The 18,703-nt window shown below is 33.8% G+C and overlaps 1 protein-coding gene across 12 annotated transcripts in view; it reads left to right on the top strand.

Moving 5' to 3' along the window:
* The window catches only part of DMD (dystrophin), a 1,090,817-nt gene that overhangs the window by 459,866 nt on the left and 612,248 nt on the right, over nucleotides 1-18,703 (top strand). For 10 of the 12 annotated variants that reach the window (XM_048288642.1, XM_048288670.1, XM_048288628.1 and 7 more), the window contains 7 exons: nucleotides 2,273-2,452; nucleotides 4,423-4,551; nucleotides 6,060-6,230; nucleotides 9,724-9,846; nucleotides 11,322-11,459; nucleotides 13,360-13,512; nucleotides 14,437-14,619. In XM_048288642.1, coding sequence (XP_048144599.1) covers nucleotides 2,273-2,452; nucleotides 4,423-4,551; nucleotides 6,060-6,230; nucleotides 9,724-9,846; nucleotides 11,322-11,459; nucleotides 13,360-13,512; nucleotides 14,437-14,619 — 1,077 coding nt within the window. The remainder of the gene's footprint in view (nucleotides 1-2,272; nucleotides 2,453-4,422; nucleotides 4,552-6,059; nucleotides 6,231-9,723; nucleotides 9,847-11,321; nucleotides 11,460-13,359; nucleotides 13,513-14,436; nucleotides 14,620-18,703) is intronic. The other 2 variants (XM_048288689.1, XM_048288700.1) reach the window with 2 other exon arrangements.

Below are 18,703 nucleotides of genomic sequence, written 5' to 3'. Positions count from 1 at the left end.
ATCCCACTGACTTTACAGACCCTGCTAATTTTTCGATTGTATTCAGTGGGTCCAGTATTTTATACATAAGGATTTGTAATAACTGAGATTTGAAGTATTGAGGAAGATACTTTTGTCATTTCAATATTGTGTTGAAGGCCACAATGCTTTTTTAAGATGGTGAGGGGAGGTGTGATTTACTTGGTTCATGTCCCTTACTTGCAATTACACAGGGATGTTAAAATTCATATCACCCAGAGGTGCACCTAGTCTTTAGTTTACATTATTTCTTTACTTTGAAAGGAATAACTCCTTTCTTACACATAGGGAATTACACATCTGGTTTTTGGGTAGCAGTTTTATTTAATAGACATTTAATTATTTGATCCATCTGTTTGTTAGTTGGGATTAATATTTATTTATTCAGCCCAAGATCGGTGGGAGTTTTCATAAGTGTAAAATACAAAAGAAACCACAAACCATGGTAAATACACTTCAGAGAGTCTTTTCCAAATGAAAGTAAATTGTTTAGAAAAAGAAATAAAGCTGATCAAAATTTTCCATCCTCAGTTGAAGGTAAATTTTATCCTTTGTGTATTCTTTTTTCATGATGACACTTTGCACCTCCTGTGAAATAGGTAAAACAATACTAGAAGAGGGCATGTTTTTCCTTTAATCTGACAAGGACGTGCTGAAATTTTCAACTCTCCTTTTAAATTCTATAATTATATAGTATGTTGTGAATAATTTGCATCAATCATGCCTTGGTTCTATTACATATCCTCAGTATTTTAGAAAATTGGTAGAATGTGGAAAATTTCTCATACTTACATGAAATACATATGTAAGACCTTTTCTGTGAAATAACACTGTAAAATGAGATCATGAATTCTGTTAAGCACAGGAAGTGAGTTGCTGCTTTAACCATGACACACTGAAGAAGTTTAAACTACTATTAAGGTTCTATTTTACCAAAAAGAATAATTTTATACTGTTTTTACTGAAAAATGAGCATTCTACTTTCATTATCAGTACATTATCAACAAAATTATATTGATCTGTGACCATGAGAGATGTGATAGTGTGGAGGTCATAAAGGTGGGATTCTACCACATAACAGCATTCATCCTGAGATAGAAGAATTGTGTTTGCCATTTGTTTTGAAGTATTTCTTCTTTTACTGTATTCAAGTTTCCATGAGAAATCAGTGTCTCTGGAGACTAGTGCTTCTTCCCTTTCTCCTGTTTGTGTCCAGCTTGGAACACTTCGTTTCTGTTTGGAGCTTTCTTTTATAAGCAGAGATTTATATGCCTGGATCATTGCTATCAGGTGCCAAGGATCTCAGATAAATTTCTCTCATAAAACTGGTTATATGTGAAATTAGGTGTAAGGAGTTTGTGCCTCTGCTTGAGTATTCAGCAAGACTGCTATACTTTGCATTGCCATCTCACTGTTTATTCTTTAAACACCCACTTTTACACAAGTTGTCTAAATATGTTGGGATTTGGTGCTTTTGTTGGACTTCTTGCATGTTGCAGCAGATATTAAGCCAGGAATAATGAGTAAATTATGCTACATATCAGTTAGATCTATAAGGAAGACAACAGTGGGAAGAGATGCTGGCAACCTAACTTTATAGCACTGCATATATGTTTTAGTTATTCAAGCTTAGAAATGCCATGAGCAATAGCTTATTTTAGTATTTTAGTTTGCAGAATGAAATCCCAAGAGAATGTAATGAAAATATGCATTTCTACAATCAGGAAACAAGTTTAATGGAAGAAAATTACTTGATTTCTTCTGAAAAAAATTGCATTTAAAAATATTAAAGTAATAAAATATTCACTAGAATATTTTTGATAGAGTTTTATGTCTTAAGATGTCATCGTGATGCTGTATTATTGTCCCATTTATTATGTAAGCTTTGTGCTGTTTGATAACTATCTAATTTTATTATATGAAAAGTAACTTTAAACATCTTTGTATAAATATTATAAAATGTGGATTACTTTTTCAATAATTAAGTATTAAAACTATATTTTGAACACTGAAAGATAATTCACACTTTTTAAATTCAAGCTATTGTGAGATTAAAAAATATATGCAATTTTATCAGAGTTCAAGAGGAATAATTTGCTTTGTACTTGCTGCTCTTCACAGAATGCTTTCCCTTCCTGTAGGAACTTAGACTGTGTTTTCTGGTATAAACTTGCTGCCTGTTTTTATATTTCATGTTCTCAGTGTGGATAATTTTTAAGTCCCAGAAATTTTATTTCTTGTTCTGCTCATGTAGGCAACACGGAAGGAGATTGAGAAACGCCAGGTCCAGCTTAAGAGCATCAGTGATTTAGGAGAGAACTTGAAGGGAGTGATGAAAGGCAAGGAAAGTCTTGTGGACGATAAACTCAGCCTGCTGAACAGTAACTGGAAAGCGGTAACTTCACGTGCTGAGGAATGGTTCAATCTGTTACTGGTAAGGAAAATACATTTCTTCACACAGAGGAAATGTTGGTTTCCAGTTGTATGTGCCCAGCCTTATAGAAGTGCTTTTTCTGGTGCCTTGGACTGTGCTTATTGAATACACAGGTACACAGACAATCAGATTGATTGTTGTTTAATGCACTGTGTATGTTTCAAGAATCTGATTGATTACTGAGTGGAATCTTGATTGTTAGCAGTTTTCAGTCCTGTCTGTCTCAATAGTTCTTGCATTGTTTTTGGTTTAGGTTTTTTTTCCCAATAAATGAAATGCAGTTTCAAGGACAGAGACTACTTCAGCACGACTCAAGTGAAAAAAATAGTCAAATAAGTTGAGTAAGTCTTAGTATTGATAGCAACAACATCAGCTACTTTTGGCTGCATTAGCCTTTCTGTTTGGAATAGTACAGTTGGGAAATAAGTTTCCACTTGCAAGTTGGTTTGGCCCACAGGGTAGTTCTGGTGTGTGTGAATTAGATTAATTTCAGAGGCAGCTAAATCATAAGCTCTGCTCAGGGTGCACACCTGATGTGCTGAAGGACTGTGATCTGGTCTTTCAGAACTTCCTGATCCTCCCTTGGATAGTTTTATAGGGCATGTTTAGGTGGGGGTAATTCCTTAAGGGAACCAGATTAAGCCTAGTAGGCAGTAAAATCCCTAATACACATTTCACAGATTCAGGAGCCTCAGGCCTAGCTGCCTCAAACTACGGATAGTCCCAGAACTTTATTCTGCCTTCAAATACATTCTGTCATGAAGAGGTAACAGTTTGAACCCATAACTACAGAAGGGTCTTAACCACTGGGCTGTCAGAATGCTTTGGGAAATCTTGCATGCTGTTTCTGTTCCTGAGAGCATGGGAATGAAGTTTCACCCCAGAGAAACTGAAATGATTTTAAGGGTATTCTGGCCTTGATCATGACTTTTCAGAGCTTGATGTATTAGAGCTCCACTAGAGTCTGTATGGCTGCATTACAAATATTTTGGCAATAAATTTATAACATCACTAAAGGGCTTCCTCAGCTGAGTGCAGTATCCAGGTGAAAGTATCAGGAAAACTTAAGAATTTCATTCAGAATCGTGTAGGTACACAGATTCAATGTGGAGCTGATTACAAGAAGCATATGGTGGAGTTTACAGATTCATATAGTTATGTATTCCTGTACATCCTCTCTTTCTGTGCTTTGGATTCTATGGTTAATATTAGCTAAAGCACATGATAAAAGATCTAAGAGAGGTAGTTGAGGTTTTTTTACCAATTTTAGAACAGTGTAAGATAAAGGTACATACATTTGGGGGCCAAAGGAACTGTAATACCTTTGATCTTGGGTGTGTGATTTGCATATGTATTGTGTGGGATATGCATAGGCCACATTCTAGTGAGCTCACCAGAAAATACCAAGTTTTAAATGAAGCAGAGAAATGAAGATTAATCAGAATATCAACTAGAATAACTTTTAAAAAGCAAAGTCTCAAAGCAGAGAAGTTAGATAAAATATCAATAAAAGTTTTACGCACAAAGCTCCCAGTCTTGACTGTGATTTTGCAAGTGCATCCTTGTGGCTCTCTGAGTTTCAGTCAACTTACTGGCTTTCCAAAATGAATTCTGTACCTCATTCTTGGGAAACACCCCTTTGCACCTGCAGTAGGTCTGGCTAATAGCTTCCTGTTCCTCTCAGCAGCCTCTCTGTGCTGCCAACACCCATGTCTTGCTGTGATTTTATCATGCTGCTGCCTGTCTCTCTCTCTCTCTCCCATAGAATGTCTTTTTAAAGAAACCTAACATGTAAAGTGAAGCAAACAAACAGATTCTATCCTTCACAAAACAAGAAGTTACTGTGTAAAACAAAAAAGTTTTCATAGTGTCATAATGTGTGTATGTTTGCCACAGTTGGCGTAACTACAGTTGCTATTTCAGTTCTGATTACATTTTTTGTATGCAGTATTTACCTTTTCCACATACAGGAATATCAAAAGCACATGGAGGCTTTTGATCAGAATATAGCTAATGTCACTACTTGGATGTATCGTGCTGAAATACTGTTGGATGAATCTGACAAACAAAAACCCCAGCAAAAAGAGGAAATTCTTAAGGTAAAAAAAAGTGGTTTTCTGGAAAGCATTAATTTTATTCTAAAAAGGACTGTGTCAAAACTAGCATATTTCAAAAGGAATCGCAAATTGATTTTTTTCTGTGATAAAGCTACCCTCTGGCAGCTTTTAGATTACTTAATAAATTTGCTCTGCAATACCAAAATAAAATCCCCGCAGAAATAAAATCAGATTGTTATTATAAGTTTCAGGAACATCCTGGTGAGTAGAACAGCAGATTATTAAACGTATGTCTGCTGGAAAATACTCCTTTAACACAAGTTTTTGTTTTGTTTGAGCAAAATCTTTTTTTTTTCTGTCCCCTTCATTTTAAATTGTATTTCTGTTTTCTTTTCCGATATCTATGATATCTCTGTCATATGATTGTCTTAATTCTATAAACATTGTTTACATTGAGGCCATATTAACAACATAGAGAAGAATATTATATAGTGAACTAGCTGTAGAATCCTGGGTTAGCGTACTGAGCAGAAGGTTGTAGTTGGCCAACTGCATCTTTTGACCCACTGATGGAAAATTACCTTGTAATATGGATGTGAATGTTAACTATCTCATTTAAAATACCTTCTTTAAGAACAACACCAAATTATTATCTGTAGGGATTTTTCTTTTTCTTCTGAAGTCAATGTGAAAGTTTACTTTGTATTGAACTCCATGGTCAGTACATACTATCTGAGTAAGAGTTCGCAAATCCAAATCAGAATTGTATTGCTGACACTAACATAATGATGCCATTTACTACAGCAAAATTTTAAAAACTCCAAGGCAGAACATAAATCGATGCCTCATTGATCTCAGCAGGACTACAAGACTGGTTTTTGTAGATGAAGGAACGATTCTGCCACAATCAGACACAAAGTAAAATCATCAATACCTGTTTATATGTTTTTTGCATTGCACAAAGGCATTTCATGCAGACAGTGAAATGTAATTCTTAATGCCCAACTGTATTTCTGATTCCCAAATGCCTTGCTATCTTTTTTGGCCTCTGCCTGTACTGCTTACTGTTACGATTACTATTGCACAGGATAAAGGATTTTGCCCCTTTTTTTTTTTTCCTTTGTTATTCTGGTCATTTTTAATTGCCTGAACTTTGACATAATGAAAGCAACAATTATACCTGCAAGTTCTATAATACATGAATTAGCAGCTCTTCCTAGCTTTAGGAACATAGAATAGTTCAGTGCATCCTGAAATATGCTGCAATATTATTGCAGATAAGAATCTGCTTAGAAATAATGATCACCATTAATTTCCTCTAAGAGATATTAAAACAGACATGTAGATACTTTCCTGCTATAAATTTGAGGGATATGAGTGGGAATGTTATCTAAGGTGTTTCTACTGGATTTACACACTCTTGCATAATTATCTGAATTTGCTTTGTGGTTTTGCTCCCTATTCCTTTGCACACTTTCTCTCTCTCTCTCTTTCTCTCTCTTTGCATTTATTACTAACTTCAAGCCCTGTCTCTTGCTCACGGACTGTAGCGCTTAAAGGCTGAGCTGAATGACATTCACCCCAAGGTGGACTCTGTGCGTGACCAGGCCAGAGACTTGATGACAAACCGTGGGGATCACTGCAGGAAAGTAGTAGAGCCTAAACTCTCAGAGCTCAACCAGCGATTTGCAACTATATCACAAAGAATAAAGAGTGTAAAGGTAGGAGGACTTGCTTCCGTAAGGAGATGCATAAAAAATGGTGTTTGTATAAGGTGTACAATTGCAACTACATGGTGGGCTGCAGTTCCTCCAAAAACTAAGCTTTTAAAGCAAAACAATGTAGAGCCTAAGGATTTATTTTTTATTAAGAGTGAAGATTTGGGGGTTTTGGCATTAAGGTCTTTTTTCACTGTTTCATGATTAGAAGTATTCACTGACTTTATTTGAGTGTAACAATGATTACTTCATTAACTTACAAAAACCGAACATCTGAGAATTAGTAAGTCTCTAACTTCTCAAAGTATGAGTAGCGTTTTTTCATATACATTGGGTTTTGAGAGTTAATTTTTCTTCAATTGCATTTAGTCTTTTCCTGTGAGTCTGGGATTCACAGGATAGAAATAGGTAGAGATTATATCAATTCTACTTCAACTACTCATCTGTACAACCAGTTTGACTGTTAAATATGAATTCAGCATAGATTAGGTAATTTTTAGCCAAATTGTGGTTTCTGAATTGGAATGAAGAAGGACATAAACCACCTACTTTCTCCATTTATTTGCTGCCTTTATTCTGAAGAGCTATTCAGCAGATTAAATCAGGCAGCCATGCAGGTTGGTATATAGGATATGGGAATGCATGGATCCTGATCTAAACTATTATTGCTGGTCACTGCAGTAGCACTGGAAATAAATGTGCAGAGGATCCATGGCAAAGCAGGAAATAAGCTTGACAAAAAGCATAAGCAAAGAGACATGGTTTCCATGAGTTGTCTGGGGTCTGTGCAGGGCTCAGTATTCTGCCTAATCAGCACATCTTTGTGGATATTTGGGTTTCTTTAGGGTTCATTTCTTAAATGAAATAATGTCTTCTGAGTAAGGGTAACAATTTTTTTCCTAATGGCCATCGGTAGTATTTCTGCCATTCCAACTTCTTACCTACTTCTTACACATGTACAAACTGTAGACTGAGGATATCTTTGCAAGGAGCCCAAACAACTGTGTTATCTGATGGTTTTGCTCTGAACACCTGCTGTCTGCAGTCTGTTCTTGTAAATGTACAGAGCTGATGCAGCCTTTGGTAGGATCCTGTGAAATTACTGCTTGTCCTAGGGAAGAATGGAACTGCCTGTAGATGGCTTTTTGGGGGTTCAGTGTTTGCACTGCATGTTGTGGGCTCACTCAAAGAAGGCACAAAAGATGCTTATCAAGAAGAAGTGTCTGCAGAACACAGCCTGCAAATGTCTTCCACCTGCAGCCTTGTCTCTCAGGTTTACTTCCATTTCTGAAGACAAGGTGGGCTGGAATTGGCAACACCACGCTAAGATTTAGAGAAGTGCCCAGCAAAATGAGAGAAATTACTACAGCACACAAATTATATTGGTAAATTAGAATTTAGAGGACCCTTTCCAGGACTTTGGAATGTGCAGGTAGAATATGATTGGCAAAGGATACTTTTAATAATAAGTATTGCATCAGATAGAGAGGTAAAAACTGGTCTGAATTATTGACTATTCTACTGACTTGCTATATGCATTTGGGTAAAGAACCAAATTACTGGGTACTTTTTTACTGTCTACCTGTATAACGTCAGTAATTGCACTTATGATTTCAGCTTCATGAGCTGGAAAATTATTATTATTATGGGATGATATGCTTCCTAAGTGTTTTTGGTTTTTTTCCCCATATTAAGGTTTTTTTTTTTTTTCTCCGTGAAAGATTAAAACATAAATTCAAGAGGATTGAAAGCTCTCATAACCTATTTTCAACAATTTCTCATCTGTCTTCAAATTAGCTATATTTTTTCAAATACTAACAATAATCAGTACAACAGTGAAGTAAGTAAGAAATGACCCATTAAGTCAGTGAATGGTAGTATATAATTTCATGTGCTGAATTAACAGAATCTTCATAGTGTACTGAAATGAGACTTAACATTTTCAAGTAGTCTTTGAACATCATTCAATTACTCAAATTAATTTAGTATTTTTCCTTCCACTTTCCTTTTTATTACTGTTTTTAGCCTCTTTCAGAGACTATAAATTTATATTCCAATTGTATTAGTTGGTTTGTCTTTTAATGAGATTTAAGTACTTTAGAAAATATGCTTCAGTGCATTGGAGAAGAAATTACTGTGTAGTTTTCTATTATCTTTAACTCAGCTGAAGTGCATGATGAGTGTAATTCTGAGCCTCTTAATGAAAATTTGTGAGCACAGTATTATTCTCTATAAATATTGTACATTATTATGTTTCCATTAGTGTTTGTAAGTGTGCAAATTTTTTTTGTTGTTAAGTTAATCAACCAGATACAATTAAGGCTTTTTTACCCTGAGTCTTCCAGGTCATCTGGAAACAGATTTCATTTGGCATCCAGTCTTTCGTGTTTTAACTGATTAATTTTTATTGTTTCCATCTTCATTACAAATTTTGCATATAATAATTGCTAATTGTACCAGAGGAAAGAGTAAAAGAGAACTAGTTAGGATATAATGTGCTTATGTCTTTAGTAAGAAGACAGGTTGTATGTCCAAGAGTTCCTAGATCATCAAAAAACATTAATTACCTCTAAGTCTAAATTTTATGCAAGAATCAGATTTTCTTTCTTCTTCTTGCATTTAGAGCTTTGAAAGAAGAAAAATTTTCTGTTGATCATTTGCAATGCACTTAATAAATACATTATATACTGTACATTAAACTATTCACAGGCACTTGTGTCAGATCAACAGAAGGGAGTGTACTGTTGTTAATAAGTAGCACTTGTAGGAGAGTTCAGAACTGTACTAAACTAAAGCACCATAATTATACTGTGCTTTATTTTGGGAGAATTGAGCCTACTTTTTTTTTTTTTTTTTTTGGTTGACATTTTTTTGTTCCTGAATTTTTGTTGAGGCTTTTTGAAACGACAGCTGAAGTTTTGTTGATTTTTGTCCCAATGTGTTATAAAATACTATTAGGGGAATATCTTACACAAAGATTTTCTGTCCTTTGTTTTGTATAATTCACCTGACACTTCTGCTATTTGTGAGAGAAAAATGATTTCAAAACTGAACAAGATTAACATTAAAAATTTCTTAATTATTAATAGTAGGGTTTTTTTCATCTGAATGGACTGCTTGTGGCTGGATGAACAATTTCTGACAAACCAGACTTAACCAAATAGTGTAAACATTTATTTTTCTAGAAAAATATTTTACTATTTATTTGGACTTGTTCTTACACACAAATGTGACAATATGTTTTATTTTTTCCTTTATAAATTTCACTCACCATAAAATTCTTTTGTTTACTTATATGGAAATTCTACATAAATTCTTACCTTTGTTTGTATCTTTGGGTATTTTGAGTGTGATGTAGATATTTTTCAATGTTTTGGAAAGTCTACCATTGTTTCAGCAATAGGGGCTAGCACTGATATCTCTTTTCATTTCTGTTTCTAATAAAACTATAAATGTGTCCTTTAAATAAGTAATCTTTTTATTTCTCCCATTTCAGCCCTTCATTCCTTTGAAGGAATTGGAGCAATTTGACTTCGATATACAAAAAATGCTTGAACCACTGGAGGTTGAAATTCAGCAGGGAGTGAATCTGAAAGAGGAGGACTTCAGTAAAGATATGGTAATTTGGTTGAAATGGAAGTCTGAGAAAAATAAGCAGGGAGATGAAAAAACCTGAGTGAAAATCAGAAACCCATATTTGTGTCAGGATCTTTAGATATAACTTGGGCAAAATTTTGCTATGCTAATATATTATAAAATCAAAAGTCCATATTAGCATTAAGTAATTTTTTTTGTACTAACTTAATTTTTAGTTTGTCAGAAAAACATTTCTTGTCCCTTAGGAGAACACTAAGCAGACCAGGAATGTTATCCATGGGTTCTATACTAGTACCAGCAGTATTAAAGAATATGGAATGAATATTAAAATCTCTGTAGTACTATGAAGACCAGGAAAAGTCAGAATGATGTATCTAAGTAGGCAATATAGTGAAAGAAAGCATTCAGAAAAAATAAATGCTCTTGAAAGGAAATGCCACTTGCCAATTTGTTCTTAACCAATCTGCTTATAGCATTTAATGTAAATAGGTTTTGTGGCTGTGGTAAGCTTTATTACTTATGTTTTATTGGTGCAAGTAGTAAAACCCTTTATTCATATTAGGTGGGGGGGGAACAGGGGGGAAGGAAAAAGAAGAGTAAAATACTGTAGTGCTTTGCTACTATTGAAATTGTGGTGTGTTTTCTCCAGAGTGATTTTCAGAGGGATGATATTTCTTGGCTGGACAATAAGGGAGATTTGTCTTTAGAACCCTCTCTTCTTGAGTCCTCAGCAAGATCAAATATATATTTGTTTACAACTGATATAAAGACTGAATGTTATTTTACTTTTAAGGAATTCTTTGAAGGTGTCTGTTTCATATCACTGCTGGAAGGATCATTACAGGACTTTCTTTTTTTTATGCAGGAAAAATAAAATTTAAGGCTGTGTGTGCTGCAGTGGTAAATCCTAAGTGAATCAAGTTTGATGGGGCAGCTTCCACTACTTGAGTGTATTTTGTTCCCTTTCTTTACATCAAATGCTTAGCATGGTTCAAGATACTCCCAGAAGCTGTGACATAGATTCAGCTTCAAAGATTCATGGATTTGTAGAAGGCTTCTACATAAAAAATAGTGATATAATTTTCCCTGTCAGAATAGCTGGTTTGCAGTGTGATGATACACAGAATGGTCAGTAATTGTGTGGTCTGCCAGCATACTAGCAATTTCAATTTCTACTGACAGTGATTTAGAATATTTTACATATATCTATTCTTTTTGTTTGAAAGTAAAATATATTTAAAACTTTTGCCTCTAATTTTTTAATGCTTTTACACTGGATGCCACATAAGATCTAATATCAAACATCTATAGATTTGCAGATGCTGTCTTACTTTTATCCCTCTGCATATATTGTAGAAAGCAAGTAAAAGTTACTCGATCATCAATATACAACTGCAAGTAGCTGTTACGTGATTACTTTAGCATAGTCATATCTACTAGTACTTAAGTAATAATTAGATTAAAATGCACATTTTATCGGTTATTTTTTCAACTCAGAGTGAAGAGGATGAGAGCACAGTGAAAGAATTGCTGCAAAGGGGCGAGAGGCTGCAAAAGGGAGTCACAGATGAGAAAAAACGTGAGGAAATAAAGAAAAAACAACAGCTATTGAGGACTAAACATAATGCTCTCAAGGTATAGGAGCTACAGTTATAAGCATATGCTATTAAAACATTTTTTTCTTCATTTCAGGCCATTGTTTTGTTAAATGAGTTGTCATTACTGTTTAGAGATGAGTAATTTAAAACTATTTGGCTATAGACATATTTTCTTATACAGTTCTCTTGCTGCCTTTCAAAAGGCGTTTTACAATCTCCAGTTTGAGAAGTACTGTCTCATCCTCAGCATTACAACTGTGTGATTGCCAACTGCACAATACTGATTTCTTCGATAATTCCTTTTTTCACATATTATGTGTGTTTTGTATTTCTGCAACAGCACTCAAGACCTTAGTTTAGAATCAGTCCCCGCAGACTTGGATTCTCAGTTGAATAACACCCTTCTGGTCATGAATAAGTTGGTTTCTCCTTCAGTAAAATACTTACACGCTACATTTTTTGGTTAGAGGGCTGGCTCCAAACTCTCTAGAGCAGGGTAGGTGCTAGTACTGACAGACATAGCAGCTGAGAGGCTGAAACCCAAAACTGGATGTGAAAATTCTGAGTTGCCAGAATCCGGGAGGTAAAGCTGTATGATATTCTTCCTAGAAACACACATGGTGCAAAGTATTTGGACCAGCTAATAGATATAATTGGAAGTGTCATCTTTCCATGGCAAATATAAGTGATGAAAGATAGACTCTTACAGCTGGAGGGTTCACATTGGTAACCTACCTGGAGCTATAGGCTCTGGCTACAATAGAAGAATTTTTATCTGGTCAGCAAGCAGAATTTTTCTTTCTTTCGATAATTCTGAGTAAGTTTTCTTTGGTTTGGGGAACATGGCACGTTTACATTTTATTATTACTTATTTATATGCATCCTCTTTCCTTTCCTGTGAATTTCATTCTAATTCTTACAATTTTGCAGACCTGTGTGAATTCAGGAGAAGGATAGCTAAAATACACTGTTGTTTGGTCCACATTTAAAAGAAGCTTGAAATCTATTGGGTGTGTCTTTGACTGCTCCAAGCTAAATGGAAGCAATTCATAATTTTTATGCTGGAGAAACAAGAACAGTGTTTGTTGCACTATGCTATTGACCAGATCATCTCTGGCTGTTTTTTATGGCATAGTGATGGATTTTACTTTGGGTGACTCAGTTAAGGCATTCACCCTGGTGAAAAAAAAAAATCAAGAATGGTTGAGGCAAATTAATCTGAGTATTTTTATATAAAATGTACCAGTAATTTTTTAATTTACTTCATAATAAGAAATTACAGTAATTAAAATATTTTCTGAATTCTGCATGAATGAAATTAAGCAGATGTATATTTAATAACATTTATAAGGGAAAAAACCAGACACTGTATACCTTCCTGCTAAAGAGAACTTTTAATACTTTATAAAGCAGTTATAAACACAAGACATTTGTTATGTACATGGTATTTAATTTAGAAAAAGGAAACCTGTCTTTGCAAACATTTCTGCATTGCAGTGATTTTCATCTGAATAGCTACAGAGTTTTCATGCAGGCTAGAAATTCACAGGATTCCACAAAATACAGAAGCCCCCCTTTTGGCTAGATACTAAGTGGGCTGTGTTTCCATCTGTCCAGTAAGTATTCTGAGCAGAAGTGTTGTATATAAAATATTGACATTTATGTAAGAGCCTTAACTTCTCTGAATATTGGTGACTGTCTCAGTGGTTTATTCAACATGTGAACAACACTGAAATAGGTAACCTCCTTTAAAACAAACAAAAAATGTTAAACTGATGTAAATATGTTCAATTACTCGTATACTTGCTATAAATATCAACATTTAATTAAAAAATTAGCAGCCTTGTACACTTACTTTCCCTTCAGTGTGCACACATGCCAGTTCATATTTTATAAGCCTTTAATTCATATTCTAATAATGTCTGCACTGTGAACAGGACTTGAGAGCTCAAAGAAGAAAAAAGGCTTTAGAGATTTCTCATCAATGGTATCAGTACAAGAGGCAGGCTGATGACCTAATGACATGGCTGGATGACATTGAGAAAAAGTTAGCCAGTCTGCCAGACCACAAAGATGAGCAGAAGCTAAAGGTAATGTTGTTTTGGGTTGGCAATGGTAGATCTTTTTGAATGATAGTTTATTAATTCAACAGACAGTAAATGCAACAATCCTATCTTACAGAAAATTATAAGTTCTGTTCTTTTTTTTATATTTATAGTAAAACAAACCTTAATTATCTGTGTTCAAGCTGACATTTCTTTGTTGTACTATATTTTGTATTTGTTTCTTATACAGAATGCTATATAAATAATCTGAAACACACTAAATATAATGTTTTGTCAATAATACAGAAAGTGTGCAATGTATTAAGAAGCATCAAATGTTTTCTAGTAAAAATTGTAATTGATTTTATGTATCTTTGTTCCAGATGAACAAATGACTTACCGATATATGGATGACCTCTATCTCATGTTAGCACATTCATTTTCATCAGAACATATTCATATGTCACTGTCAAACTCTATAGATTTATTTACATACTGTCAAAGGTTTTCCTGGTTTATTTTACATCGTCTTTCTTTGCTTCATTCTCTGTTGAGTTTCCCACAGAGTAAAACAGGAGTTAACTAATACATTAAAGAGTCTAATAGTATATTTGTAAGCTGTTCGAACACTCTTTGTCCTGAATATGCTGACCCTTATTGAGAAAATAATTTCTCCAATTGCCCATCACAGTGTACTAGCAAGAACCTGAACATGGAAACTGTTGGCCTTTGCTAACAGTTTGAGAGTGTAATAGCTCTTAGGATCTCTACAGCCCATCTCCAAGAAGGTTCTTCAGTTTCAGTTATTTTTGTTTTGTTTTAATGTAAAATAAGATATTAAGTAGCTGTAAATTTTACTTGTGACAATAAAATGGAAATGGATTTTCTTACAGAAGTATTTTGCTAATTTTAAGTTGATTGATCTAGTTAGCTAACTGTCCTGGGCCCTGTATTGGTTTTGCTCACTAGGAGATTGGTGGAGAATTGGAGAAGAAGAAGGAAGATCTGAATGCGGTGCACAGGCAGGCTGAACGCCTGTCTAAGGATGGGGCTGCAAAAGCAGTGGAGCCAACCCTGATACAGCTCAGCAAGCGCTGGCAAGATTTTGAGAGCAAATTTGCTCAGTTTCGAAGACTCAACTATGCACAAATTGTGAGTTGTTACTGGCAAACCCATATGTTTGCAACTGCTACTACTAACAGCATCCTACTAACAATGAGAGCATCAGGGTCAGTGTCAACTCTTCAGATATTAATAAGTAAAGCCCTATTGTCTGCAACTGGGGGAAGCTTTATATACTCTAATACTATAGTGATCTGCTTTGGTCTTAAAACTGCCCTTAAGTTAAATCAGTCAATTACAAAAAACTCAGCAATGAAAAATTTGTGTTGTTTTCTGTTGCCTCATTATTTTTCCATAACATTTATCGGTTTGAAAACATTAGTTTGCCATGCATCTATTTCGTTCACTGAACATGTGAAACACAAAAGTTGTCTTTTCCAAACTACCCATCCCATGCCAATTTTAATTGGTTTTTTTATTTGTCCATAACATGTTATACTCACTTTAGGAAGTGATTCAAAAAATTCTTGTGACGCTATATATATGTGTCCTCTTCAAATTCTTGAATTCTCAAAGAAGTTTTTGTAAGAAAATGTAACTTTAAATTTGACAGGATGAAAACATAATTTTACGTACCATCTTCATGTCTTCTGATTTTGAGTTGTTTAGTTGTATATAAAATATGATTATTGGTATGGTTTATACATGCTGCAATAACTGGGTAAATAAAAGGGAAATAAACTGTCTCTGTTCCAGATTGATGAACAAAATATGTATTGAGTGTTACCCATTTGGAAGTTTACCAGAGGTTTTGCAGTTACATGACAGTTTTTTCTTGCCATTCCTACTACTCTGCTCATTGTCTTCTGGGCTTTTGATTTTATATGAAGAAAGATAAGATTTGCTTTCATGGAAGTTGTTGGGTTTTTTTCTGTAATTTTAAGGTGCTAGTAGTAAAAGGGTGTTTCATCAAAATGTAATTTTATTTATTTATTTTTAAATGCACCTAGATTGCAGAGGGAACATACTGATAGGATAATGAAAATTTAAATATGTGAAGTGTTATTTTTAACTGATATATGCTAAACTATGTTTTTAAAAAGGAAAAAATTTCCAATAATCAGCAATATGTATAAAATTTTTATAAATATAGTGCTCTATATAATGTACCATATTGTGTATTTTTAACTTTTCTAATATTAAGTTACATAATGTATATGTAAAACTAATACTTTGGATAGTTATGCAGTTAATGGAATCAATCAGAGAAACATTAACTTTGGTTTGTATGTTATTAAATCTTGTTCCATCTGATTACACTATTCAGATTACTACGGTTTATATTAAACTTGATGGATGTAATCAGTCGTAAATTGTTTATATTGACATGGAGCTAGAGTGAGATTCACTTTGTCTTGTAAATGAGTTGGCTTTTTTTTAATGAATATATTTGTTCCTTTGATAATCAAGTAAGAAATCAGATTGTGCATGCAATTTATATAAAAACATTCTGCTGTCACTGTGCTTTTTATGTCACCCACCACCTACCATGGCAGGGGATGAATATATCTATTATAAAATTTTACTAGCAGATCAATAAACTTTATTTTAGCATATTTTTCTTTCAAATATACAAGGTAGATGCACCAGCATGTTTTTGAATTGCTCAGATGAATGCACTCACCAATTTTTAAAATTCATGTAACCATTACATATGTTTTTATTCTTAAAATATATAATTATATACTATATTTATAACCTTGAAAGGTTAAATTTTTAATATTCTCAAATATTTCATGCAAGAAGGCTACTACTTAGTATTTATCTAGGGAATAAGGTTGTCCAATGAAATTTACATGTACACAGGACAATTACTGTATCCTCTCATTTCTCATGAAAAAATCTTGCTCTGTTGACAATTGCTAAGGTGATATTCATATGAAATATTTTATAATTTATACAGAAGCTACTGAGACTTGGGAGAGGCAATATATTTTCACAACCCAAATCAAAGTGAGAAGTGCAACGGCCTTGTTGTTGTTACTGTTTTGACTTTGCTGAATTAGTGAAGCAGTGAATTTCTTTAGGGCTTTTTTCTTCAACAGCTTAAGTACCTACCTCACAGGGATGTTGTGAGGATTCATTAATTGTTTGTGCAAGACCTTAAAATGCAAAAGAAAAATGAAAATTCAAACTATTCACTTGAACACATGCATATACCATCAAAAATAACTTCCACAGAGATTTTCTATGTTAACAAACAACTGAATAAAGCCATACAATGAAAATACAAAATTGATTTTTTCTTTAAAGCAAAAGAAATAGAAAACTGCTGCATTTTTTATTTACAATTTATGATGTATTCAATAAGAGTTATTTAACAACTGAAAGTTGTTATTATAAATCAGTGAGGGTTTGGTTTTACTGTGTATCTTGCAATTCATTATGCTTCATTGAATAAATATAGCAAGACTGCACTGAAGAAAACCTTTAATTATCTTGCTTAATGACAGATTTGCATTTCTTACCTTTGTTGGAACTAATATATTTTTGATACCAAAGTGTGAAATTAGAATTATCATGCTCCCCTGGATTTTACTTTTCCCCGGTATTGGGAAGACCTGTCAGAGGGATATAGGAACCATGACCTTAGAAGGATTTGTGCTCTCTAGAGCAATAGATTGTTGCAAAATCCTCATTGTCCCACAAATACATAGCATTAAATATCCAACAACTAATTGACAAATATATATTGGTGTATATTTAGGAAAAGGGATTTCGTGTCACCACTTTGGGGAAGAGAGTGTGATGTACCACCTCAAACATGCATATTCTGTTTAATGGCATTTTTGAGATATTAATCAGTTTGGTATAGTGGTTCTCTGTGTGAAAACTGTCACTGAGTAACATGTGACATTCTATAGGGAAAAAGGTGGGTTTATGGCATTCACAGATTAAACATAGTACACATATACATAAATGCAACTGCACACAACCTAAAATTACATTGAGTGGAAAAAAATTTTTGGAGTTCTTATCTTGCAAGTTTCTTCTCTCACACAATGTGGCAAAATAAACAGTGGGCAGAAAATCAGTTGGTAGTAACCGGTAATGAAATCTGAATAACTTATTAAAAAGAGTGGAATATTTTACTATAACTTTTTAAAATTACAATTAAACACTAAACCCCGCTGAAATCCATGACAGTTTAAGATACTCTTCAAAAAAAAAAAGCTTTTTTCAGTTTAATCCTAAAAGAGTATATTTTTGAATATTAAAATTGCATGTATTTAAAAAAAAAAAATCAGTAAAAAATAACATTAGAGAGCTTAAGGGACAATTATTTCTAAAGTACCTGTGCAGTCTGAGATCATTAAGCCTTGGCCATTACGCAGCATTTTTTGAGAAAAGTTGTCAATTCCCTCTGCTACAGACTAAACCTAAATCTTCAGTTACACTGTTTTTCTGCAACTGTTTAACCACTATTACTGGGTGTTGAAAACAGTTTTCTGTTGCAGAGAAAAAGCTAGGTTTAGATCAGTTAATTCAAGTCAGGATCTATATCGGTTGTTGATATGTTGATTAAATTTAATTGAATTATCCTAATGTCTGTTTTCTAGATTTTTTTCCCCAATGTTTTCATTTCAACAGTCTATGAGCATGTTTGTGTCATGACTCAGGTTAGATTTTCCTGAGCTGACTGAAATTATTCTGTGTGTAGAATGCTGAAGGCCTTTATCATTAGAAAACATTTTCTAGATGAACACAGCTGCAGAGCCTACACTGTAAATTCTTATTTCATATATGCCCTATTACCATATTTTATCAAGATACTCAACATTCTTTCAGCTGTTATACATTGTGGTCTTTCAACTTTCCTCTCTTGGGTCAGCTATGCATACTGGAAATAGTAGGACAGAGTATTGTTTGGACAAGAGAACCTCTTGCAATCTGTCAAAATTATGTGTCTCTTATTGTATAAACAAGCAAAAAAAAATAGGCTTACCAAAGTCATTTCAGTAATTTTATTGGTGACACACACAAGCATTCTATTGAAATTTATGATCATTTTACTACTGAAATACTTGGGCCTGGATTTTGACCATACAGAACTGTCATTTTCATAACAGTTAGACTATGTTTTGATCAAGAATGAATAAGGAATATAGTTATA

This window comes from Corvus hawaiiensis, chromosome 2 (assembly GCF_020740725.1).
Source record: "Corvus hawaiiensis isolate bCorHaw1 chromosome 2, bCorHaw1.pri.cur, whole genome shotgun sequence".
Lineage (NCBI taxonomy): Eukaryota > Metazoa > Chordata > Aves > Passeriformes > Corvidae > Corvus > Corvus hawaiiensis.
Note: the sequence above shows the minus strand (reverse complement) of the source record. Positions and strands in the feature narration are given on the sequence as shown.